At 41.9% G+C, this 24,152-nt stretch overlaps 3 protein-coding genes across 6 annotated transcripts; 2 read left to right on the top strand and 1 right to left on the bottom strand.

Annotated features, from left to right (window-relative positions):
- Nucleotides 1-420: 420 nt before the first annotated feature.
- creb3l4 (cAMP responsive element binding protein 3-like 4) lies at nt 421-5,708 on the bottom strand. Its single transcript, XM_026227927.1, has 10 exons — nt 5,371-5,708; nt 4,423-4,524; nt 3,700-3,931; nt 3,481-3,605; nt 3,314-3,403; nt 3,070-3,176; nt 2,555-2,623; nt 1,936-2,020; nt 1,761-1,854; nt 421-1,557 (listed from the first exon to the last, which is right to left on the bottom strand). Exons 1-10 carry the CDS (start codon nt 5,416-5,418, stop codon nt 1,286-1,288), a joined length of 1,224 nt encoding a protein of 407 aa, XP_026083712.1. The 5' UTR covers nt 5,419-5,708; the 3' UTR covers nt 421-1,285.
- On the top strand, nt 4,915-9,204 carry slc39a3 (solute carrier family 39 member 3). Of its 2 annotated transcripts, XM_026227928.1 has the most exons (5): nt 4,947-5,019; nt 6,715-6,778; nt 6,876-7,048; nt 7,202-7,332; nt 7,741-9,204. In XM_026227928.1, the coding sequence occupies exons 3-5, from the start codon at nt 6,898-6,900 to the stop codon at nt 8,359-8,361; spliced, it is 903 nt and encodes a 300-aa protein (XP_026083713.1). In that variant the 5' UTR covers nt 4,947-5,019; nt 6,715-6,778; nt 6,876-6,897; the 3' UTR covers nt 8,362-9,204. The 2 variants fall into 2 exon arrangements, with proteins under 2 accessions (XP_026083714.1, XP_026083713.1); XM_026227929.1 differs by lacking the exon at nt 6,715-6,778 and having other exon boundaries at nt 4,915-5,019.
- A 4,030-nt stretch (nt 9,205-13,234) lies between these two features.
- On the top strand, nt 13,235-23,892 carry LOC113059428 (CREB-regulated transcription coactivator 2-like). Of its 3 annotated transcripts, none has more exons than XM_026227919.1 (14): nt 13,235-13,547; nt 15,815-15,916; nt 16,010-16,123; nt 16,204-16,265; nt 16,612-16,683; nt 17,437-17,531; nt 17,624-17,697; nt 17,784-17,833; nt 18,847-19,079; nt 19,736-20,115; nt 20,613-20,882; nt 21,044-21,124; nt 21,267-21,402; nt 21,503-23,892. In XM_026227919.1, the coding sequence occupies exons 1-14, from the start codon at nt 13,380-13,382 to the stop codon at nt 21,688-21,690; spliced, it is 2,025 nt and encodes a 674-aa protein (XP_026083704.1). In that variant the 5' UTR covers nt 13,235-13,379; the 3' UTR covers nt 21,691-23,892. The 3 variants fall into 3 exon arrangements, with proteins under 3 accessions (XP_026083704.1, XP_026083703.1, XP_026083705.1); XM_026227918.1 differs by having other exon boundaries at nt 13,236-13,547; nt 21,204-21,402; XM_026227920.1 differs by lacking the exon at nt 16,612-16,683 and having other exon boundaries at nt 13,236-13,547; nt 21,204-21,402.
- The last annotated feature ends 260 nt before the right edge of the window (nt 23,893-24,152 follow it).

The raw sequence follows: 24,152 nt of genomic DNA, 5'->3' as shown, positions 1-24,152 counted from the left end.
CGGTTTTCTGACAGTAACCTGCTGTGTGAACACAGACCTTAAAGGACTGACTACAAAAGCACTGACCTTTCCCAAAAAAAAAAAAAAATAATAATAATAATATTTTTAAAAATAAATGAATGTGTGTATATAAAGATGCATGTAGAAATTGTGACACTGTGACAACCACGATGAGTTTATTTAAAATAATAATAATAATAAATCCCTGTTTTATGAAAAATGCATGAAAATTTGTTCTGGTTTAATGCATAAACGCACTTCATTCTGACACATTTTTCCATAAAACAAGATGCAATGTCTTCAGTAAATGTGTCTTGATTTAAGAATCTTTAGACATTTAGACAAACCGCACTGTTTTTGCAGTACAGACTCATTCTATCTTAATGTTTAGTGGCTCAAATGAACAAAAACAGCAACAAATCATGTAACAAATATCTTTTTTATTCAGAAGACAATAAAATAAGAAAGAGACCCGATCCATTCACCCTCAGACAATCTGAAGCATTAAAAAAAGAAAATAAACCACACAAGACAAGAGTTTGAGCAGCAGCGGTTCTGAACTGGTTTAGCTCAGGTCTCAGGTCTATCTTTAGTCCCAGACTCTGATCTGATCTCTGTGTTTATATGAGACTGAAAGGTCGAGCAGCTGCTTCTGCCTTGTGCTAATTAAGCTTTCAATTAATTCTAAAAAAGCAAAAGTGAAGAAGCTTTGTACAATCGCTCACAGGCACATCTGCTTCATTAGGAACGGAGTGTTCAGACATACACTAGTGTTCAAAACTTTATAATGTGAATGAAAGTCTCTTCTGCTCACCGAGGCTGCATTTATTTGTTCAAAAATCCCGTAAAAACTGTAAAAATGTGAAATAATATTCTAATGTAAAACATCTGTTTTCTGTGTGAATCTCTGTTAAAGTGTAATTTATTTCTGTGATGTTCCGCTGTATTTTCAGCATCATTCCTCCAGTCTTCAGCGTCACATGATCTTCAGAAATCTGTGATCTTGTTTACATGTGTGCAGTTATATCCGTGTCAGATGAGTAAAAATGAAAACACACTAAACATGCCTCTAACACACAAACAGAAGAGCCCTTGAATCAAACATTGATATGATTATTGTTGAGTTGTGCCTCTCACTAAAGCTCATAATGATTATCATCTGATGATGAAGAGCGCTGCGGACGCAGACACACCTGTGTGTGTGTGTGTGTGTTCAGAGAGAATAAATACAGGCATATCAGAGAAACTCTCTGGGGTTGGCCACACCTGAACAGCTCGAGTCGCCTCACATTTCATCAGCGTGCGGCGGTTTGGCTGCGTCTGCGTTTCCTGCAGCCGCCCGAGCCGTTAAACTCACAGACAGCACGGCTGCGTCTGCTTCAGTCGGGTCCGAGCCGTTCCTCTGGTCCTCCGTCTGCTGCGGCGCGTCTGCGTCTGCGTCTGCAGGACTGAGCTCGGACGGAGGAGACGGAGGCTCTGGAGACATCGGATCATCTTCTACTGGATCCTCGAGCAGCGGAAGAGAGTCCACCTCGTTCAGGATGTTTCTGGAAACCACTGAATCAGAAACACTGCATCTTACAGAAGTCTCAAGAGTAGAGCACAACGATGTGTGATATCTGAGGACTGCTGTTAGCACTGGATGGGTGCCAGGTGCAAGAGTTCGGAATTATAAACATGAAATTATTTAACTAGAGACTCCACAGGACAGACTTCAGCTGTGGTGTGTGTGTGTGTGTTTAATGGTGTGTGTGTCTCACCGGCGGCCGGGGCGTAGCTGTCCTCCACAGACGGCGAGCGGCTGAACGGACTGTAACTGGGGAGGATGAGCAGAGCCAGAGAGAAGATGAGGATCTGTGAGGAGGAAGAGCACACTGGTCAGATCACCGTCTGGGCTCTGTATTAATGATCTGAGCAGACAGAGAGGGAGCGGACCATGATGCACGTGCTCGTCTGAGCCGCTTTGGTGGCCGTCTGCTTGATCAAAGCCTGCAGTTTGTGCAGCTGAGCCATAAGAGACCTGCAACACACACACACACACACACACACACACACACTACATGAGTTCTGGAGGATTTGTTTGATACATTTCACTCTGTTTTCACTTTGAGAATCATTTGTGTTGGATTCCTGTCTGAATCTGACCAGTTCTCAGTCCACATCTTTGACATTATTTTATTTTTAATCCTGAGGTCAGAATTATGATCAGGAGAAAATGCAAACATGAGCCTGTTTTCTGATTTTACTTTTTCTAAAAATAAAAAAAATTGACAGATTTTCTGAATTTTTTTTATTTTTGCATTAATTTGAGAATTCATCTTCCAAGACTGTGTATGAAATGGCACTTTTTGAGTACTATTTGTAATTAAAACCCATATTTTTTAATTTTGACTGCTTTAGTTATTTTGATATGTGCATGTTAAGCTGATATTATTTTTAATGCACATATATATATATATATATATATATATGGATCAGCATTTTTTTTAGACTCTGCATCATCAGATGAGGTCATGTCAGCAGGAGTGATGCAGGGCTGATGTTGTTCACTCACATGTTGTGCTTCTCCAGCTGCTCAACTGTTCTCTGCAGCTCTTTATTCTGAGCTGAACACGTCACCACCCTAACACACACACACACACACACACACACACACACACACACACGCATGGAGAGACACACACACACACACACACACACACAGAGACACACACACACAGACACACACACAAAGAGAGAGAGTTCAGCTCTAACTATTAATCTATTCGTACAGTAATTCTTCCTATAAAAACATCTAAAAACATGTCAAGATAAATTTGCATGTTAAAAGGATTTACAAATACAACTTCTGCATCAATTCCATCTAGTGAAGAGGATTCAGACGGCAGTTAAATGATGGCATGACCTCGGTGTGTTGAGCTCACAGCCCCGAGAGAAACAGTGCAGTCGTTCATCACTCTTTAACATCTGTGATCTGACCCCTGCCTTGCAAACACACGTCTCAGTGTGGTCAGCCGGAGAAGACTCGGACGTGTGTTAGAGACGGGAACGAGTGTCTCGTGGTCTCACCTGCTCTCCAGACCGTCGATATACTCCTTCTTCCTCCTGCGACTGTCCTGAGCCGAGAGTTTATTCCGGATCTTCCGTCTCACTTTCTTCAGGATTCTCTCCTCAGTCTGTGAGACATCAGCCCTGTTAGAGCGGAACTCATCACAACACACACACACACTGATTCACTCACTCTCACACACACACACACACACTGATTCACTCACTCTCACACACACACACACACACACACACACACACACACCTTAGTCAAGGGCAGGTTATTGGGCAGTGAGACTCCCTCCTGGTCCAGCAGCTTCTGCTCCTCCTCTGTGAGCTGGAGTTCAGGATAAACCTGAGGAGAGTCTATCATCAGCACCAGCAGCTAAAGCCTCACGGTTCTCCAGAACTCCTCCATCTCAACAGACCTACCAGAAAACCATCGGGGCTCTGAAAGCTTTGCACGTCGTGAGCAGAAGCGTTCTCCATTCTGACAGACGACACCAGCTCGTTGACCACACACGAGTCCTCCAGCAGCATCTGAGAGCTCCACTCGTCTGCACGGACACACACCAGAACATCAGCGATGACAAACCTTCACAGACCAGCGATGGTATACGCTCTCATCTGTTCATATCAATTCAGAATCACCCAGCTCGATGGAGATCACGTCCATGTGTGGCGTCTGCTGCTCCGAGACTCCGCCCACACCGCTGATGTCATACACCACCTGATAGACGGTGTTCCCGAGGTTCTGCTCCTGGGCTCCGTCTGAGGACTGATCTTCAGACAGACCGCTGTCGCTCTCACACACCGCTGACGTGTACATCTCGTTCGGGTTTATGGCGTTCAGAACCTCCTCAGATTCACTGTCATTCAAACTCTGGAACACAAGAGATTTTTATTTTAACTCGAACACATAGAGTCTATAATCCAGAATAACACTTCCTCCAGTGAAAAAGTGCATCTGCTGTTGTCTCTCACATCAAAATACAGTTTAGAGATGTTTAAACGCTGCTTGATCTGTGCAGATTTCTCTCCTGATTCAGACCAGAACACTTCTTCACTGGAGGAAGTGTTATTATGGATTATAGACTCTATGTATTTGAGTTAAAATCATCTTAATGCTGGATGTGTTTCAGGTTTTGTCTTCTCCAGATGTTCACTGATGGACTGGAGTGCTGTGGATTATTGGGATGTTTTTATCAGACTCTCATTCTGACGGCACCCATTCACTGCAGAGCAAGTGAAGCAATGCTACATTTCTCCAGATCTGATGAAGAAACAAACTCATCCAGATCTCTGATGATCTGAGGATGAGCATATTTTCAGCTAAGGGAGGTTTTTGGTTGAATTATTCCTGTGGTGACTCACAGAGTGCGGCTGGACGCTCCACTCCTCCGTGTGTCCAGCGTACAGTATTCCAGAGCAGGACTCGTCCAGGAGCAGACCGCTCTCCAGAACCTCCTCGGCATCCTACCACAGACACAACTTAGTTCAGCTGATGAAGTGAAGGACAAACCCACAGCCTTTACTGATATCTACCACAATTGAAGTCTACAAGCACAAATAAATAATATATATATATATATATATATATTTATAAACACAGAAATGTGGATTTTGGATGTTTTCTTTCCACAATTAAAAGAAAAAACACTTCTCCAAACTGACCAGTGCATGAAAAAAATAGCTTTGTCTATAGCTCTTTGTCTAAAATGACAAACATGTTTTACAGTGTATAAGTAAACAGCCAGTCTCTCAGGTTCAGTGACACGTGAGCAGCAGCAGGAGGAGGAGGAGCTTCAACAAGAACCCTACCTGTCTCTTTCTCTCTCTCTCTCGCTCTGTGTGTTTCTCTCTCTCTTTCTCTCTCTCTCTCTCGCTCTGTGTGTTTCTCTCTCTCTCTCTCTCTCTCTCTCTCTCTCTCTCTCTCTCTCTGTCTGTCTGTGGGAGGATGTGAACATCCTGGTAAGCGTTTAGATTTATTGTTGACTTAATGTGCTCAGGAATAAGAGACGCTTCGCTCCAGTTCAGTAAACTCACTTTAAAATGACTAATTATCACATTATAAAGTCTGTTACAGAAGATCCTTTTTAGCTATATACGTGTTTAGTTTCGTATCACAGGACACATAGGAGACCAGCATGTGTTATTAAACAGGTGGAGAAGCACACAACTGAAGATTAGATCAGATTACAGCAGCAGAAGCAGTATAATAACAGTGTGATCACTACAGTGTGTGTCTGTGTCAGGTGAAGCCGAGCTGTCAATCACTGTAAACAAACCGCGTTTATAGGGGTTTCTGCACGTTTTACTCACTCGCTCGGTGGATTTGACGTCCCCGGACACAATATCTGCTTCTCGCATCCTTCACACACGCGTGCTCGGTTTATTCTGCGAGGATAAACGCGGATATTTCTCCGTTCGGATCCGGATCTTCTGGTTCATTTGATTCGGTGTAATTCACATCCGCGTTCAGCGTGTGGGCGGGGCTCTGGAGAAACGCTGACCAATAGCGTGACACGCGTAGGAAAATATTTTAAAAACAATTATTCCACGTTAATTCCAGACTGTTTGTTTTCACTTAGATGTGTATTAAAGTTCCTCACTGTCGCTATACAGGTTTAAATTATTCTTCAGACTTTTGAAACACGTACACGGTGAGGTCACTTGATACCTGTTACTTTTCTCCGCACATCTAAGGATGGACCAATCACATTAGTTTGTGGTTACGTAAACATAATTATTTTATAAATGCATTTATTTTTCGTAAACATAATTAGTAATCATTTTATAGAGATTGATGGGGAAGATTTTCTATTAACAATCATGAGTAAAAAATAATATCGACGAGAGCACGGAAAAGTGACTTTAATTTGTTCTTGTGTTGTGTTGTTAATGTGTTGTGTTGTTAAAGTGTTAAAAACAATCAATCGATGTTCTTCACTAGTATCAATCTCAACTATTGATTATGTTTATGCAATTCGACTCGGACTGCTTACATAATGTTTGGTGTAATGTCCAGCAGCAGTACTAAAAGGCAAAGTAAATTTAATGGTGATAGTGGAATTAATTCATTACCATGGTATATAATAATAATCACATCACTGGCTACAGGCATTGCTTTCATGTCTATAATGTTCCTTGAGCATGTTTGGACAAGTTGTGGACAACTGTGACTCATATTGACACACGTTTCGCAAATGAGTCGATCTTTTGAGTCGGATCTTTTTAACGAATCGATTGAGTTTCTATGTTGAATTCGGAACCGCATACTAAGCATCTTATTCTTTCTATTTTATTGCTGTAGAAAGAGATAATGATAAAAAATAATAGTCGTTTACTAGTATGCGATTCCGACATCAGCAAACGAGTTCTGAATCATTTACACAACCGACTCGTTCACTGAATTGAACTGAATCAGATTCGGAGAAGGTGACTCACCGTCACTTTCCCGAAAACAGGAAAAAGAAGCGGAGCACATACTGGAACAATCCTCAGCAGAAACCCAAAGCTCGAGTGTGCATCTGACACATTCAAAACGAACAAAACAGCAGGTTTCTAGAAAACAAGCTCGTTAGTGTGAGAATAGCAGTCATTCTTCGCCGTCGCTTGTGATTTAAAGTCCGGTTAGTTTGAGTTGAAGTGCGTTTGTTTGTTCAGAAGTTTGGACTAGAAGAGACTCAGCAGCACAGAGCTCAGATCATCAGCTTCAGTCTGTGTACTGGTAAGCCCTGCTGAACTGTGCTGAGGTCTGTCAGTGTTGGTGATGATGGTGATGGTGAAGATGATGATGGTGATGATGATGGTGATGGTGTTTTCAGGTGTGATGCAGGTGAGGTCCTGATGGACTCCGACTGGACCTCCCCAGGTGTCGCTCCTGGACTTCTTCACATCAAGCTCCTCACACTGGTGCTGATGCTGAGCTTCAGTCTGCTGTGTGGATTCAGTCCTGTGTGTGTCATGAGACGAGCGACACGCTTCAGCTCAGACCCAGGTCTGATGATGATGATGATGATGATGAAGCACACTTCACTCTAGTATTAAAAAAAAACGAAAATAGGAACTTTCTCATGACTATACTATGTAAATGAAGCCTGTTCTGTCTCTCTCTCTCTCTCTCTGTGTGTGTGTGTGTGTGTGTTTCCAGGCTCTCGGCAGAGGATCTTGAGTCTGGCGTCGTGTTTGGCCTGCGGGGTTTTTCTGGCTTCGTGTTTGCTGGAGCTTCTTCCAGACTTCCTGAACAACACGAGAGACACCTTCAGCCGTCTGCACATCACCGTGAGCCATTTCTGAAATATTCTGAAATATTTTTCTAATCTAAAACATCTGTTTTCTGTGTGAATCTGTGTTAAAGTGTAATTTATTTCTGTGATGCTCCGCTGTATTTTCAGCATCATTTCTCCAGTCCTCAGTGTCACATGATCTTCTGAAATCATTCTGATATGATGATTTACTGCTCAAGAAACACTTCTGATTATTATCAATGCTGAAAACAGTTGCACTGCACAAAAATTATATTGCATATTTTTTAGCATGCACAGAAAGTTCAAAAGAACAGCATTTATCTGAAATAGAACATTATTACAAATGTATCATGGTCCGTACAGAAATATGAAGCAGCACCAATGTTTGTCCCCATTGTAATGAAACCAGTGTGTGATCAAGTAAATCTGTGTCTGTGCGCAGCTTCACTATCCTCTGGCCGAGTTCGTCCTGGCCATGGGCTTCCTGCTGGTGTTTGTGGTGGAGCAGATGCTGCTGGCGTTCAGAGAGCAGACGTGTGACGTGTCTCTGGAGAAGCAGGCGCTGGTGGACTGTGAGGAGCGCTCCAGAAGGAGTGTGTCCAGGTGTGCTGTGGATGAGGGTCTGCGTGTGTTCCTGCTGCTCTTCTGTGTGTGTGTGCGAGCGTTCCTGGAGGGTGTGAGCGTGGGCAGCCAGCGCCAGCCGCTGCTGGAGACCTGTGTGGCGCTGATGCTGTACGAGGCCCTCGTGGCCTTCAGTCTGGCCGTGCATCTGACCCATCACGCTCTCCGCCGGACGCTGGTGGCCGGCGCTCTGCTGCTGTTCTCCGTCTCGTGTCCGGCTGGGATCGGGGCTGGGCTGGCGCTGGACGGGCTGACCGTCGGTCCTCAGGTCCAGCTGCTGCGCTGCGCTGTGGAGGGTCTGACGGCTGGGATCTTCATCAACGTGTGTGTGCTGGAGTCCGTGTGGCAGGAGTCCGGCTCCCCGAAGCATCGCATCCATAAAGTGGCTTTCCTCCTCACCGGCTTCGCTCTGGTCACTGCCGTCCTGTTCAGCAAAGTCTGAAATCTGAGATTATGCACCAAAAAAATGCGGTTTCTTTTTGCAACTGATTCATCGTAGGCCTGATTACTCTCCGTTCACGAGTCCACAAATAATGCTTTTCCATTCAAAAAGTGAGGTGCATGAGCTCAGAGGCCTGGAATAATTATACACACAACAAGTGGATGGAAACATAGCAAAAAATAGCATAATTAGAGATTTAGAATTCAAATTTTAAAAAGCTGATCATTTTTGATGGGGTTAAGAGAGAATGAAGAAAAAATAAACAAGGAATGAATTGAAAGGAACATGAAATAATAAATGTAAACGTCTATGAGCAGCTCTTTCAAAAATATATCTTCCAGTACATACACGTACATAGAACATTATAAACTAAATAAATAGTAACTTTAACTGCATCTTCTGAACACTGAAAAATAATAATAATTTAATTATGATTGCATTTTCTGCCATGTGTTCATTAATCAATCATTTATCAGTTTGACTTCTGCTTTTCTTTTTGTTTTGATTCTTGAAAAGTAATCAGAAAGCATACTAACAGACTCCGCATGAGTATAATATACTAGTAGCAATGTTTGTCATTTTCTGCTGTTTAAGTTTGAATATCATTCATGCAGTTGGATTTTATATTAATATATATTCTTTGAAGTGCTTCAGTATTTGACAGTTACAATCTGAATTGCATTGGTTCTGTATCCTGATCTTGCAGCAGTCACACACACACACAGGTCTGTATTATCAGAGAAACATTGGTCATGAGAACAGTTTAAATGTTTGTTATGTTCACAGCTAAAGTGTTTATGGCAGTATTTGACCATAATAAATGACTGATGGTGTTCCTCACTGTGATTGACACACGTTCCTCATCATATACTCAATCACTCAGTATTTGAAGCCTCCCAAAGATCAGATTGTGCAGAAGAATCATCTGTTTCCTGTGGTCTTGTCCTGGTGCTCCTCTGAGACAAGGTCTTTACAGGGGATCTGTATCTGGGCTCTAGTTGTCCTGGTCTCCGCTGTCTTTCAGGGATGTAGAGGTCCTTTCTAGGTGCTGATCCACCATCTGGTCTGGATACGTACTGGATCCGGGTGACTGCAGTGACCCTCTGATCTGGACACAGACTGGATCTGGTGGCTACGGTGACCTCGGAACAAGAGAGAAACAGACAAATATTAGCGTAGATGCCATTCTTCTAATGAGGTAGCAAGTACATCGGGTTTAAGGGAAGTGTTTCCGGTTCCGGTTTACCTAATTAATGCAGCCTAAAAATCCTTTAACGGATTTGGATATTAAAAGCATATTAGTATGTTATGTGTAAGCCAGGTTAAAGAGATGGGTCTTTAATCTAGATTTAAACTGCAAGAGTGTGTCTGCCTCCCGAACAATGTTAGGTAGGTTATTCCAGAGTTTAGGCGCTAAATAGGAAAAGGATCCGCCGCCCAGAATAATTTTGATATTCTAGGTATTATCAAATTGCCTGAGTTTTGAGAACGTAGCGGACGTAGAGGATTATAATGTAAAAGGAGCTCATTCAAATACTGAGGTGCTAAACCATTCAGGGCTTTATAAGTAATAAGCAATATTTTAAAATCTATACGATGTTTGATAGGGAGCCATGCAGTGTGGACAGGACCGGGCTAATATGGTCATACTTCCTGGTTCTAGTAAGAACTCTTGCTTCTGCATTTTGGACTAGCTGTAGTTTGTTTACCAAGCGTGCAGAACAACCACCCAATAAAGCATTACAATAATCTAACCTTGAAGTCATAAATGCATGGATTAACATTTCTGCATTTGACATTGAGAGCATAGGCCGTAATTTAGATATATTTTTGAGATGGAAAAATGCAGTTTTACAAATGCTAGAAACGTGGCTTTCTAAGGAAAGATTGCGATCAAGTAGCACACCTAGGTTCCTAACTGATGACGAAGAATTGACAGAGCAACCATCAAGTCTTAGACAGTGTTCTAGGTTATTACTAGTGAAGTTTTTAGGTCCTAAAATTAACACCTCTGTTTTTTCAGAATTTAGCATTAAGAAAAAATTTACTCATCATCTAGTTTTTTATATCGACTATGCATTCTGTTAATTTTTTTAATTGGCATGTTTTGCCGGTCCACGATGAAATATAGAGCTGAGTATCATCAGCATAACAGTGAAAGCTAACACCATGTTTTCTGATGATATCTCCCAAGGGTAACATATAAAGCGTGAAGAGTAGCGGCCCTAGTACTGAGCCTTGAGGTACTCCATACTGCACTTGTGATCGATATGATACATCTTCATTCACTGCTACGAACTGATGGCGGTCATATAAGTACGATTTAAACCATGCTAATGCTCTTCCACTGATGCCAACAAAGTGTTCAAGTCTATGCAAAAGAATGTTGTGGTCAATAGTGTCAAACGCAGCACTAAGATCCAATAAAACTAATAGAGAGATACACACACGATCCGATGATAAGAGCAGGTCATTTGTAACGGTCTCTTTAGTGAGTGTGTGAGTGTATGTTATGTGCTAAATGTGTGTGTTATGCAGGGGTGGTTCTAGGGTGAGTGGAGATCCGGGGCTTAGCCCAGAAAAATCCATGTATGTGACTTTTTATTTTAATAAAGCAGAAAGATTTACCTTGTTTAAAATATACAAAAACAATAAAAACAAATTTAAAGTAAAATACATTTGCTTTTTGCAAACAAAAATTAAGAATTGCAAAACAAATGAAACAGCGCGAAAGCAATGATTTTGCAATAAATATTTTCCATGGTCATATCTATTAATTTGTTTGCAATGTTGCTTTTATTTTGTGTGTCAGTCTAGTTTGAGCTTGCGATACCATTTTCCCTTTGCGCTTTACTTTTCTGCACGTCTCTCTGGTGGCACTGTTTTGACGTGGGGGTGGAGTCAAGGGACGGGGGCGTGTACAACATGACTCCCTGGAAGTGACGTCATCGGCCCGAGACGCAGCTCAGGTCCAGGTCCTGTCATGATGAGCAGAGACTTTCACGTGGATCGTTTATTTTTATTCAGTAGCATTAAAACATTCATGTTTTCGTTATATTTACTTTATTAACAAATGTAGGTGTATTAGCAGCGTTTGCTCAAGTTAAAGAAGTTGTTAACATGAACATCTGCTGTTTATTTCTCTCTATGTGCACACTTTTATAGCATTATGTGTATGGATCGCTAATCATATGAGTCAGTTCGGGAGTTCGTAGCGGGATCGCGAATCATTTGAGTCAATTTGGGGATCGCGAATCATTTGAGTCAGTTCGGGAATTCGTAGTGGTTTCGCGATCGAATCATTTGAGTCAGTTCGGGAGTTCAAAGCGGGATCGTGAATCATTTGAGTCAATTTGCGGATCGCGAATCATTTGAATAAGTTCGGGAGTTCGTAGCGGGATCGCGAATCATTTGAGTCAGTTTGGGGATCGCAAATCATTTAAAGCAGTTCGGGAGTTCGTAGCGGGATCGCGAATCATTTGAGTCAGTTTGGGGATCGCAAATCATTTAAAGCAGTTCGGGAGTTCGTAGCGGGATCGCGAATCATTTGAGTCACCTGACTCCAGTTTGGGAGTTGGAGCGGGATCGCGAATCATTTGAGTCATCTGACTCCAGTTTGGGAGTTGGAGCGGGATAGCGAATCATTTGAGTCAGTTTGGGGATCGCAAATCATTTAAAGCAGTTCGGGAGTTCGTAGCGGGATCGCGAATCATTTGAGTCAGTTTGGGGATCGCAAATCATTTAAAGCAGTTCGGGAGTTCGTAGCGGGATCGCGAATCATTTGAGTCACCTGACTCCAGTTTGGGAGTTGGAGCGGGATCGCGAATCATTTGAGTCACCTGACTCCAGTTTGGGAGTTGGAGCGGGATAGCGAATCATTTGAGTCAAATTGGGGATTGCGAATCATTTGAATAAGTTCGGGAGTTCGTAGCGGGATCGCAAATCATTTGAGTAAATTTGGGGATCGCGAATCATTTGAATAAGTTCGGGAGTTCGTAGCGGGATCGCGAATCATTTGAGTCAGTTTGGGGTTCGCAAATCTTAGCTGTATATGGATAGGCATTTTTAACTAATTTATTAGCTAGTTCTAATTACGTTTTCCACGCTTGTTTAGGTGTGAAATGTGAACTCGTATTTTTTGTTTCAATGATGTGCCTTTTAACAGTATCAAGTATATTCAAAAACTAAACAAATCGTGCCTAAAAAGTGGAGGCATCTAGGCTAATGTAAAGTTACATGATGATGTCATAATAGTGCGCGTGTGCATTTTGAGTGCGTTCTTTCACTGCATTATTCGGTGTATTCAAATGCATTTATGAATGCATGTGAATGATCACAGAATTCAAGATATGAACCCTTTGTGCCAAAAGGGTTCTTTCTTGTCATTATAGAACCTTTTTAGCATAAAAGGTTCTTTGGAGTTGAGTAAAGAACCCTATGGTTCTATATAGCTGCGTATCATCAGCATAACAGTGAAAGCTAACACCATGTTTCCTGATGATATCTCCCATGGGTAACATATAAAGCGTGAACGGTACTCCATACTGCACTTGTGATCGATATGATACATCTTCATTCACTGCTACGAAAAGTACGATTTAAACCATGCTAATGCACTTCCACTGATGCCAACAAAGTGTTCAAGTCTATGCAAAAGAATGTTGTGGTCAATTGTGTCAAACGCAGCACTAAGATCCAATAAAACTAATAGAGAGATACACCTACGATCAGATGATAAGAGCAGATCATTTGTAACTAAGTGAGTGTGTGTGAGTGTATGTTATGTGTTAAATGTGTGTGTTTGTTTACTTCTTAAAGAGTGTGTGTGTGTGTGTGTGTGTGTGTGTGTGTGTGTGTGTGTGTGTGTAAGTGTGTAAGTCTCTCTCGTGCCCCTAGAGGGCTCGCGTCCGTCTCTCTCTCGTTCTCTCTCTCGCTCTGTCAGTGTGTGTGTATGTGTATGTGTATGTGTGTCCATCGGTCGGTTCTTCTGTGTGTGTGAGCTCGGTGTTCCGCTCATCATGTCCTCCGCGGGAGCTACGTGTGGACCGGATCACGGCGGCTCTGTTCCCGCGTCCTGCGCCTCAAACCCGCGAAAGTTCAGCGAGAAGATCGCGCTTCACACACAGAGACAAGCGGAGGAGACCGCGGCGTTCCAGGAGGTCATGATGGACCTCACCTCCACCCGGGTAACACACACACACACACACACACACACACACGGAAAGAGTCTCAAATCCGTGCTTCTCTCTCTCGTCAGCGCGCCCGAGCAGGTAGTACCGCACTAGCTAATGGAAGCTAACGAAAATAACGCGGATATCTCGAAAACTGGATCGTTGAAAGACGTTAAAGGCGTTTGGATTACATGACGGGTGTTATAAGAGGTGCACAGACAGCAAACGACAGTAAAAGCGCGTTTAATGCGAGCGTAAGTTTGAGGAGTCTCTCAGACCGGAAGCGGTTAGCATCAGATTAGCATGAGCTCCTCACACACTTCACTCGTTTACTATCAAGCGATATTTGAGAGTTAGGTCTTTAATCTGAGCGTGTCTGTCTAAAACCTCACAGTCTGATGTTCTATATCTGCTGTCAGCCACTAAACACATTTAGTGGACTCGTAACTTACTATAGCACGTCTCTCTCTCTCTCTCTCTCTGTGTGTGTGTGTGTGTCTGTCACACTGACCAGTGACCCTCGACTTTACTAGTTTTACTAGTCCCTGATGATTTTACACTTTTCACCTCATCAGTGACCGTGATCATCAATAACTGAATCAAATAAAACACTAAAAAAAGAGAGATATTTTGTTTATTTGTTTGATTTAATGTAATTTGATTTAATTAGATTTTAGTTAGCTGTATTTTAATTTTAAATGTATAATTAAAAATAAATAAATTACAATATTAAATCGTTTTAAATTATTTTGCATCCTATCATTAAATTAATATTTGCTAGCTAAGTGATTTAATTAATTTAGTTTATTTTAATATTTATTTTGATTTGTTTTTATTTGTATTAAAATTAATCACATACTAAAACTTAAATTATTGATATTTTAAATTTAGCATCCTGTCATTAAATTAATAATAGATATTATTTTATTTTATTTAGCATTTACTTTGATTGTTTTGAACACTTACTAACACCTTTATTAAATGATATGCAAATGCAAAAATAAAAAAAGTGTTTTAATTTATATTTTGTATTTGCATATCATTTAATAAAGGTTTAATACGTGTTCAAAACTATTTTAATTTTGCTATTTAAAATTGTTACATTCATTGTTACATTGTTGCATCATTTTGTTTGTGAATCATTTCTGTCCGAGGCACTTTGATGGTTTGGTTCGATTAATAATGAAAACACAAGCAGCAGAGGCGGGTGTTGATGACCTCTGACCTTGAGACACACTCTTAGACTCAGAAAGGGAATCGAGAGCTCAGGCGTGAGTTATTGTTATCATATAGACATGTTTTGGTGGTGTGTGTATTCTTCATGACGGCTCTAGACAGTCGATGGTTGCTCTCTGAAGCTCTCGGTAGTCAATGTGTATTTTTAACCCCAGGTTAAACAGATGTTAACTCTTGTTTAAACAGAACATCATTATTAATCCAATAATGCAGTGACTCCCAAACATTTTTGTCAGCCCCATCCTCTTTCAGTTAAAACATTAACTGAGATATCGCCTCAATATTTCAATAAAATATATATTATATTATATTTTAGTAATTGCTTGGATAATTTTAATAGTTTTTTTATTTTTAAATTAATTTTGTTGGTTTTTATTTTTTTATTTGTTTTTATTTAAAAAATTATGTATTAATATTTACAGTTTTATGGTTTAATTTTTAGTATTTTATATATTTTTTTCATTGTCAAATTATTTATATTTTTAATTGTATGTATTACAACTTGGAAGTGGAACGTGGAAGTGTTTTATTTAAAATATATATTTTTAAATTATTTTATTAAATGATTGATTTGACATATTACATTTTTTGTGGTTTACATTTTATTTAAAATATTTTAGTTTGATTAATTTATTTCGATTTTACTTATTCTGATTTTTTAAAATAATTTATTTTGCAGAATTGTATCCATTTCAACTTTTTTCGTGGTTTAAAAACCTTTAATAATAGAGTTTTTACAAATGATATATAATGAGTTTGACTTTACATTGTATTATTTTTAGTAAATGTAATTTTGATGGTGTTTATTTTAAAAGATTTTTTTCCATCTGTATGATTAAATGATTGACTGTTTTCATCAGATCAGAAACCCCTGTACAAACATATCTTATGTTCTGGAAGTCAGATAATGAGTCAAGTGAATGTCAGAGCTGATAATGACTTCCTGTTCATTTGTCATACTGGAAATGAAGGTCAAGTCGAGCGTGTTGCATTGTGGGATGTCACGTGTGCAGATGATTTGAATGATTTCTCGTGTTGTGTGTCAGATTCAGGCGCAGAAGGTCCGCTTGACCAGAACTCAGGGCCAGTATTACGGCGGATCTCTGCCCAACGTCAACCAGATGTGCAGGAACGCCTCGGAGCTGCAGGTGTGTGTGTGTGTGTGTGTGTGTGTGTGTCCAGGTGCATCCGCAGCAGCTCATCACCGCTCATGTAAACCCGTGTGTGTGTGTGTGTGTCAGGGCTCGTATCACTCTCCGCTGGACTCCAGTCGCTCCACACGGCATCATGGACTGGTGGAGCGTGTTCACAGAGACAGACACTTCATCTCTCCCAGCAGACCCTACAGGAGACAAGTATCCTTCCCTGACCGTCTCTCTGCAGGTTTAACTGTGAACCCAGTTATCATGATGATGTCCTTGACCTCTGACCTCAGGTGGACAGCTCTCACAGCAGCTCTGTGTATCTGTCTCCGCCCCCTGACCCCAGCTGGAGAAGGTAACGTGCTCGTGTGTGTGTGTGTGTGTAGTGTCTCTCTTGCTGCGGTGTGTGAGAAGACTCTTGTTCTGGAGATTCTCTCGTTGAGTTTGCTCTCTGCTTCTGTTCCTCGTGTCTTTGTCTGATTCTGATCTTCTGGGTCAATCACTGTGTTCAGACCGAGCTGATTTCAGCAGATAGTGATGATGATGATCAGGAGCATCACACACACACACACACACACACACACACACGCCCTGCTCTTCCTATCCTCCGCTCCTCCTGTTCTTTGGTAAAGCTGCTCTTCTCTTGAGTTTGCTCTTCTTCTCTTCTGGAAGTAACGGAGGTCTCTCTGTCGCTCATGAAGGAACTGGAACAGTAGCTTTGAGACGGACAAGAGCCAGATATTCCAGCAGCTGCCGGCCACAGCGCTCAACAGGTGACCAGTCCAGTCCAGTCAGCCCCTGTCCACTCTTCTGCTCACGGCTTCTCAACATTTAGGAAAATATATATATATATATATATATATATATATATATATATAATATTTTTTTTTATGCTTTGTACAATTTATATTGATTTAATTTGAATTTTCTTTATTTATAAATGTAACATTCTAATGCTTTTCTTACACTTTAGTGTTTTTTTTTTGTAAAATTATTTGTTCCTTTGAATTTAAATTTATGGTTTAATCACTTTCAATAAGTGTTTTATTTAGATTTTTGTTTAAAAGGTATTAATTTAGATTTAGATTTTTCGTCTTTGATTTATTTTTAGTGACTTTTATTTTAAAATTATTTGTTTTTCGATTAGTAAAATTATGATTTAATTTGTTTTAAATAACATTTTAATGATTTACTTATATTTTAGTGTTTTATTTTGATTTGTTTTTATTGTAAATTAGATTTTTTAATTGTAAAATTTTAGAATGTAATTAGTTTTTAGTAAGTATTTTATTTTGATGTTAATTTTTATCTTAATGATTTATTTTGAGTGACTTTTGATGGTTTTTGTTTCAAAATGTATTTGTTCTAATTGAAGAGTTAATGAAGTCTTGACTGTTGTCGTGACAGGTGAGGTGTTTCTGACTCGTGTCGAGTGTTCTTGAGCGTGGTGTTGTTCTGATGGACTGCGGTCCGGATCTTCAGTGAATCACACGGCTCTGAGTGTGTGTGTGTGTGTGTGTGTGCAGGACTAACTCGGACTCGGCGCTGCACACCAGTGTGATGAATCCTCCGGCTGGAGATCCGTTTGCAGCAGGGCTCTCGGCGCCGGGCAGACGGTCCGGTCAGTGACACTCGTGTGTGTGTGTGTGTGTGTGAGACGCTCGTTAGATGTGTGTTTGAGTCTCTGCTGATGAGCTTCTGTTCCTCCTGCAGTCTTCTCGTATCCTGCTCCCATCGAGGAGAACAGCCCTGATGACGCACGCCTCAAACCCTGGGACTCCAGGAAGGTGTGAACGCAGCTCATGCTTCGTGTGTGTGTGTGTGTGTGTGTGTGTCCCTGACCAACACAGTGTGTTTCTGCTCCTCTCTTCAGCTGCCGCTGCTCTCTTCACGACCAAAGTCCTGTGAGGTGCCTGGAATCACGTGAGTCTGACCGGCCAATCACACGCCTGCTCACAGCATCTGTCAATCATTCACACCTGAGAGAGAGAGAGAGAGAGAGAGAGAGAGAGAGAGAGGGAAAAAAATAAAAATACTGTTTACAAGTCAGTTCTAATCAGTATAATGATCTTGGTCATCTCTACTCAGCACTAATTCAGCGTGTTAACACACACACTCTCTCACACACACACTCTCTCTCTTTCTCTCTCGCTCTCTCACACGCACACACACACACACACACACACACTCTCTCTCTTTCTCTCTCGCTCTCTCACACGCACACACACTCTCTCTCTCTCTCTCTCTCTCTCTCACTCACACACACACACACACACACACTCTCTCTCTCTCTCACACACGCGCGCGCACACACTCTGTCTCTCTCTCGCTCTCTCACACACACGCACGCACACACACTCTCTCTCTCTCTCGCTCTCTCACACACACGCACGCACACACACTCTCTCTCTCTCTCTCTCTCTCTCTCTCTCTCTCTCTCACGCACACACACACACCCACTCTCTTTCTCTCACACACGCGCGCGCACACACTCTGTCTCTGTCTCTCTTTCTCTCTCACACACACGCGCGCGCACACACTCTCTCTCTCTCTCTCTCTTACACACACACACACTCGTACTTGGTTAAGTGGTTTATGGGATGACTGTATTTCTTGTCTGAGGGGTTTTTTATTCTGGTTTTCTGCTCTTTCTGTCTTATACGCTACAGCAGTGATCTGTTATTAAAGCATTTATCAAATAAAAGATTGTGCGCTGCTCTGACAGAATGAGCTCCGAGTGATAATGTGTTTTTGGATCATGTTCTAGTTGTGTTTGTATTGAAACTGTGTGGTGATGATATAATCTGTGTCCGCTGAAGACGCTGCTTCCTGTTTTAAGGTCTTCGTCTCTTTAGTCTGTTCCTGCTGTGATGTCCATGTCTGGTGTTGGTCTTCAGCATCATTATCTGACTCCTCGCTCCTGTGTTTGTGTTCAGTGTGTTTCCGTCTCCGGACCAGCAGGGCGGCGCTCCTCACGGCCCAACAGTGCTGAATACAGGCGGCTCTCTGCCGGATCTGTCCAGCCTGCACTTCCCGTCCCCGCTGCCGACCCCGCTGGACCCGGACGAGCCGGGATACCTGTCTCTGAGCGGCGGAGGAAGCACGGGGAACCTGACCTGCACCCTCACGCAGCTCGGCATCCACAGCCCCAGCAGCTTCCACTCCACAGGTGCAGACACATGCACTGAGCCAAAACATGCTCCCAACTCTGATTCATAGTACTTCTGTCACGAGTACTGTACTGATTCACTGTAATGACCAGGACAATAACAGAATCTATGATGCAAACACATTCAAATATGAGACCGAGTCAAATTCTGCTTTTGAAGGAGCTCTGAAAACATTATTCTGATCAGTTCAGTTCAGTGTTGATTCAGTTCAGTTCAAGTTTTTAACAAATCAGTGATTCACTCAAAGATGGGTGATCGGTCATTTATGAAAGAATTAGCTGTTTGACTGAATCGAGTGAATCAGTAACAAAAACTTGCTTAATTTATAAAAGAATCAGCACTTTGAAGGAATCAGGTGAATAAATGATTCAATGACTCACTCATTATGACAGGGACCTGCCGCCACCTACTGGTGCTTTGTTTTTATTCATTAAAAAAAGAAAATCCTTTCAAAGAAACATTAATACCAATTTATTGTCATTATTGATGCAACACTTAATCAACATTTGTCTCGATCATAAAGAATGCTTTCATTGACCAATCACAGTCCAGAGTTAAGTGTAAGGTGATCTGTGAAGTTTAGCTCTCATTTAGTTCATTTTCCAGGAAGGACTGTATTCTGAAAGAACGTGTGTGTGTGTGTGTGTGTGTGCAGGTCTGCCGTCTCTGCAGGGTGCGTCCAGTAACCCCTCCCTCCAGTCATCACTTAGCAACCCCAACATCCAATCGTCTCTCAGCAGCCATTCGTTCCCCAACTCGCTGAGCTCCGCCTCCCTGCACTCGTCCCTGAGCAACCCCTCCCTCCAGTCTTCGTTAAGCTCCTCCCCCTCACTGAGGTCATCGTTCAGCAGCCAATCGCTGCAGTCGTCTGTCAGTAACAGCACTTACAGCGCTCCGGGCTCCTTCCCTCCGCAGATGAACACGTCCCCGCGCAGACGAGCGCAGCTGACCCCTGTGACCCTGCCTCCAGACACACGCAGACATCACCCCAAACAGTTCTCACCCACCTCCTCCACCCTCAGCTCCATCACACAGGTGAACGCACACTAACACACACAGTTACACACACAAACACCATCACCAAACAGTTACACACACACACAGTTTCACACAATACACATAGTTAAAGTACAAAACGGTTACTTTCTCTCTCTCACACACACACACACACACACACACACACAGAGTTACACAGAATTACTCATTCACACACACTTCTCAGCAGGTTTGATATAGAGGATGACAGAAAGGAGGTGTTGTTTCCTTTTCTCCCAGCTAAAAATAGATGTGTGCAAAAAAAAAAAACATGCAGAGAAGAGAAAAAAAAAGTATGAAATTTAAGGTCTTAAATGTCTCAATATAAATAAAGCATTAAAAGGCCTGTCATATGCATGCATTTTTTCCCCTTTTTTTGCATGCATGTTTCTTTGTTAAAAACATATTCGTTGCATCCTAGCTTTAGTTTAATGCAATCCTACATTTTTTATGATTTTTTTTTTCTAATGCATGTTTTCCGCCGGCGTCTGTCTCAGGGTGTGGCTCTGGACACCGGTCGGCTGCAGATGGATCAGAGGTTTTCTCCGTATTCTTTCGGACAGCAGCAGGTTCATGCGTTCGGCCCGTCGCCGCAGACGCTGCAGCTTCACCTACACAACATGCAGAATCTGCACAAGACGCAGAACTTCCAGATGCAGCCTCTGAAGTGGCCGAACCAGAACCCAGACGCGTCACAGCCGCATGCACAGGCCCAGACGCAGCCGCAGATCAGACCGGCTCTCAGCGCAGACCTGGACCTGTACAGCGTGAGTGACCGACTTCCAGGAATATAACGTGTTGCTTTTGCAAAACGAACCTGAAATATGTTTTAAGCACTAAAATAAAGAATAGTAGAACAGCAGTGGTCCAGATGTGATGATACCATGTGCTTCATCGTTATCAGACGAGTCTCCTCTGTCTCATTTAGGACACAATGTTCCTGAACTCTCTGCTGGACGACACAAACCTGGGCCTACAGGTACGCCAGAACCAGAACCTGAGCCAGCAGGTAAGAACACACACACACATACTCACACAGAGACACACACACACTCGTAACTAACCGTCTCTGTTCCTGTGGTGTGTAGTTGAGTCTGGACTCTCAGCTGGAGGCTCTGAATCATGACTGTGGTTCTTCTGGGGTTCTGAAGGCTCAGAGCGGCTCGTATCAGGGTCAGTCTGCACTGCTGGAGATGCTGGACTCCTCCGAACAACAGACGAGGAACCAGAGCCAGAACCAGAGCTACACTGACGGGCGGCACGCCGTGCCCAACATCATCCTGACCGGTGAGGGACTGACCGACTGTGTTTACTGGAGAGTGTGTGTGCTGCTTGATCTGTGCTGATCTCAGTGACCCTGATCCCGGTCGTGTGGTGTGTGTCTCAGATGATTCTCCGTCAGGTCTGTCGAAGGAGATCGCGAGCGCGCTGTCGGCCGTCCCGGGCTTCGAGATGGACTCGTTCTCTGCGGACGAGCCGCTGGCGCTGGAGGCTCTGGGCATGCTGTCAGACGGGGACCTGATGCTGGCCGACCCCGCCGTCGAGGACTCCTTCCGCTCGGACCACCTCAAGTGACTCGAAGAGCGACGCAGACGGAGATGTGCATGTGGCACTCTGGGTAGAGCGCCGGCAGATCATGTGACCTGGGTCTGAGTCGCATGCTAACGAATGCACTTGTGCACATGCGCTTAAACTGAGCTTCTGCCCTTTAATTCTACGCTTCAAAGCCGCACCATCCACTTCCTGTTACAGATATCGCTGACACGTGCCTCCACCGAACACTTCTCAGGTGCTTCAGTCCCAGCATGCACTGCACCGCAGCAGGTTAATACAGAACCTACACAGACGCTTAAGAGTGACGTGAGTCATCGTTTCGTTCCATCTGTTTGAGATGTCAGTGTCTGTCTCAACCAATCATGTGAGTCAGGGGCGGGGCTATCAGGCTGACTGACCAATGACGGACAGGGAAATACTCAGGTGATCCGTTTGATTGAATGTGTCTGTGTTCAGAATGGCACACCGAGACGGTGTCCCAGAATGCACCTGTGCTCAATTTAAAATAAATGTATATATTTATTTTATATATATCTCGCATGCAACTCATGCAAAAATGCTTAATGATGCCTTACCATTTATGAACTAATGTTTTATATATATATATATATATTTAATGTTACTATAAAAAGAAATTAATTAAACAGTAATTAGTGCAATTACATCAGAACTAACTGAAAATAAATTATAGTAAAATTAAGAGTAATCTGGTACTCCAGTAAACATTTTTAAAATCCAGTAATAAATAAATAACAGTAATTACTATTTTTTATTATTATTAATTTATTCAAGTATTGAATGTACTAAAGGAGTAATGTAATATAATTACAGTATTTTTGTGACTAAGCTATTGTGTTTCTGCATTTATACTAAAAGTATTTTCATACTAACACATATAAACCCCATATAGTTATAGTTCTAGTTTTTTTTCCTCTGATCATGATCTAAATGTACTTCTATGGAAGACCAAAGGATTTTAATTCATTTCAAATAATTATATTTCACCATACAAACACGAGTTTGTTATAAATATTACAGACATTGATCAAAAATTGCCTTTAAACTTATCGTGATAATTATCAACTGATATGAAAAAACTGTATTGCCATTTATTTTTTGGCCAACCCTATATAAATACACACACACACACACACACACACACACACACACATGGATATTATGCTTTATACAAAATAGATTTTCCAAAGCAGCTTCAGATTAATAAATGGGGAAATAACAATGATATAAAACTCATGAAATCAGCTCAAGTGTTTACAGATTAGTGTGCACTATATAGTGTGCAGGGAGCTGGTACTCCGTTCTGAACACAGCCGCTATCAGATGTTCTGTCCCAGCATTCAGTCTGCTCCTGATGATCCACACTAACCAGTCTCGTGTGTGTGTGTGTGTGTGTGTGTGTGTGTGTGTGTGCGCTCGTCGGCTCTCTCTCCTCTTCTGCTTGTATTTGCACGTTTATTCTCCTGAGCAAGGCCATATTCAGAGGAACACACATTTTTTGACTAAATGCTGTTTGTAAACTCAAAGGAAAGATATGATAAATTATCCTTTGCAGCAAAATAATAAATGCATGTTTATGTTTAACTCCTTCATAGCACACGCGCTCAGAAATGCGGAATTGCAAGATATAAAGTCACATGCTCTTGTATTTTTCTGTCATGTTGGAAACGCTTGTCATTAATCAAACGGGACAAGCATTGCTTTTGGTCTGTGATTGTGATTGTGGGGCGAGCGTCAGCTGCTGATGATGATGATGGTGATGGTTTCGTCAGCTGCAGTGCATGCTGGTCCTGACCGCAGCGCTGTGAGCGTGTGTCTATCAGCCGGACGCTGCTAGTGAAACATGGAGTCCGCTGATGACTGTGTCAGTTTAATCTTACAGAAGCCGGTGTGTGTGATGCTGAGCGTCTGCACTGGAAGAACAGCTCAGGTCTGATATATAGATATAGAGATATATATGATGAAAAGATCCACTGCTTGAGCTCTTCTCTAGCTGTTGTCTTGGTATGAAAAGAAACAAAATAAGCGCACTCTATTTTTAAGATGTACTTGTATGATTGTTGCTTTTAATTTTTGGGTTATTTTAAAAACCAGGGAAACTGTGTATGTTGTAAATAATGTTCTGAAAGCCTAGGTGCTTCTGTTGGAACGTTTTTTAAGACTATCTTCACATTATTTTGCATAAAAATAAAGAATATAAGTGAATCACACTGTGACATCATTTCCTTTTTTATTGTGTGTGTGTGTGTGTGTGTGTGTGTGTGTATGTATATATATATATTCCGCTCACCAAGGCTGCATTTATTTAAGAACAAACAAAAACCAGTACAAATTGTGAAATATTATTAACATTTAAAACATCTGTTTTCTGTGTGAATCTGTGTTAAAGTGTAATTTATTTCTGTGATGCTCCGCTGTATTTTCAGCATCATTCCTCCAGTCTTCAGTGTCACATGATCTTCAGA

The sequence above is a fragment of the Carassius auratus genome, chromosome 41 (genome assembly GCF_003368295.1).
Source record: "Carassius auratus strain Wakin chromosome 41, ASM336829v1, whole genome shotgun sequence".
NCBI classification, from domain to species: domain Eukaryota; kingdom Metazoa; phylum Chordata; class Actinopteri; order Cypriniformes; family Cyprinidae; genus Carassius; species Carassius auratus.
This window is presented reverse-complemented; position numbering and strand designations above follow the sequence as displayed.

Excerpts from the sequence above, each read along its gene's own strand:
- slc39a3 (XM_026227929.1), top strand. The coding sequence starts at position 6,898 with ATGGACTCCGACTGGACCTCCCCAGGTGTCGCTCCTGGACTTCTTCAC. Across the intron at positions 7,049-7,201 it reads ACGCTTCAGCTCAGACCCAG|GCTCTCGGCAGAGGATCTTG; the intron begins GTCTGATGATGA and ends GTGTGTTTCCAG. Across the intron at positions 7,333-7,740 it reads TCAGCCGTCTGCACATCACC|CTTCACTATCCTCTGGCCGA; the intron begins GTGAGCCATTTC and ends GTCTGTGCGCAG.
- creb3l4 (XM_026227927.1), bottom strand. The coding sequence starts at position 5,418 with ATGCGAGAAGCAGATATTGTGTCCGGGGACGTCAAATCCACCGAGCGA. Across the intron at positions 4,525-5,370 it reads ACGTCAAATCCACCGAGCGA|GATGCCGAGGAGGTTCTGGA; the intron begins GTGAGTAAAACG and ends TGTCTGTGGTAG. Across the intron at positions 3,932-4,422 it reads GGAGCGTCCAGCCGCACTCT|AGTTTGAATGACAGTGAATC; the intron begins GTGAGTCACCAC and ends CTTGTGTTCCAG.
- LOC113059428 (XM_026227918.1), top strand. The coding sequence starts at position 13,380 with ATGTCCTCCGCGGGAGCTACGTGTGGACCGGATCACGGCGGCTCTGTT. Across the intron at positions 13,548-15,814 it reads TGGACCTCACCTCCACCCGG|ATTCAGGCGCAGAAGGTCCG; the intron begins GTAACACACACA and ends GTTGTGTGTCAG. Across the intron at positions 17,532-17,623 it reads GGCGCCGGGCAGACGGTCCG|TCTTCTCGTATCCTGCTCCC; the intron begins GTCAGTGACACT and ends TTCCTCCTGCAG.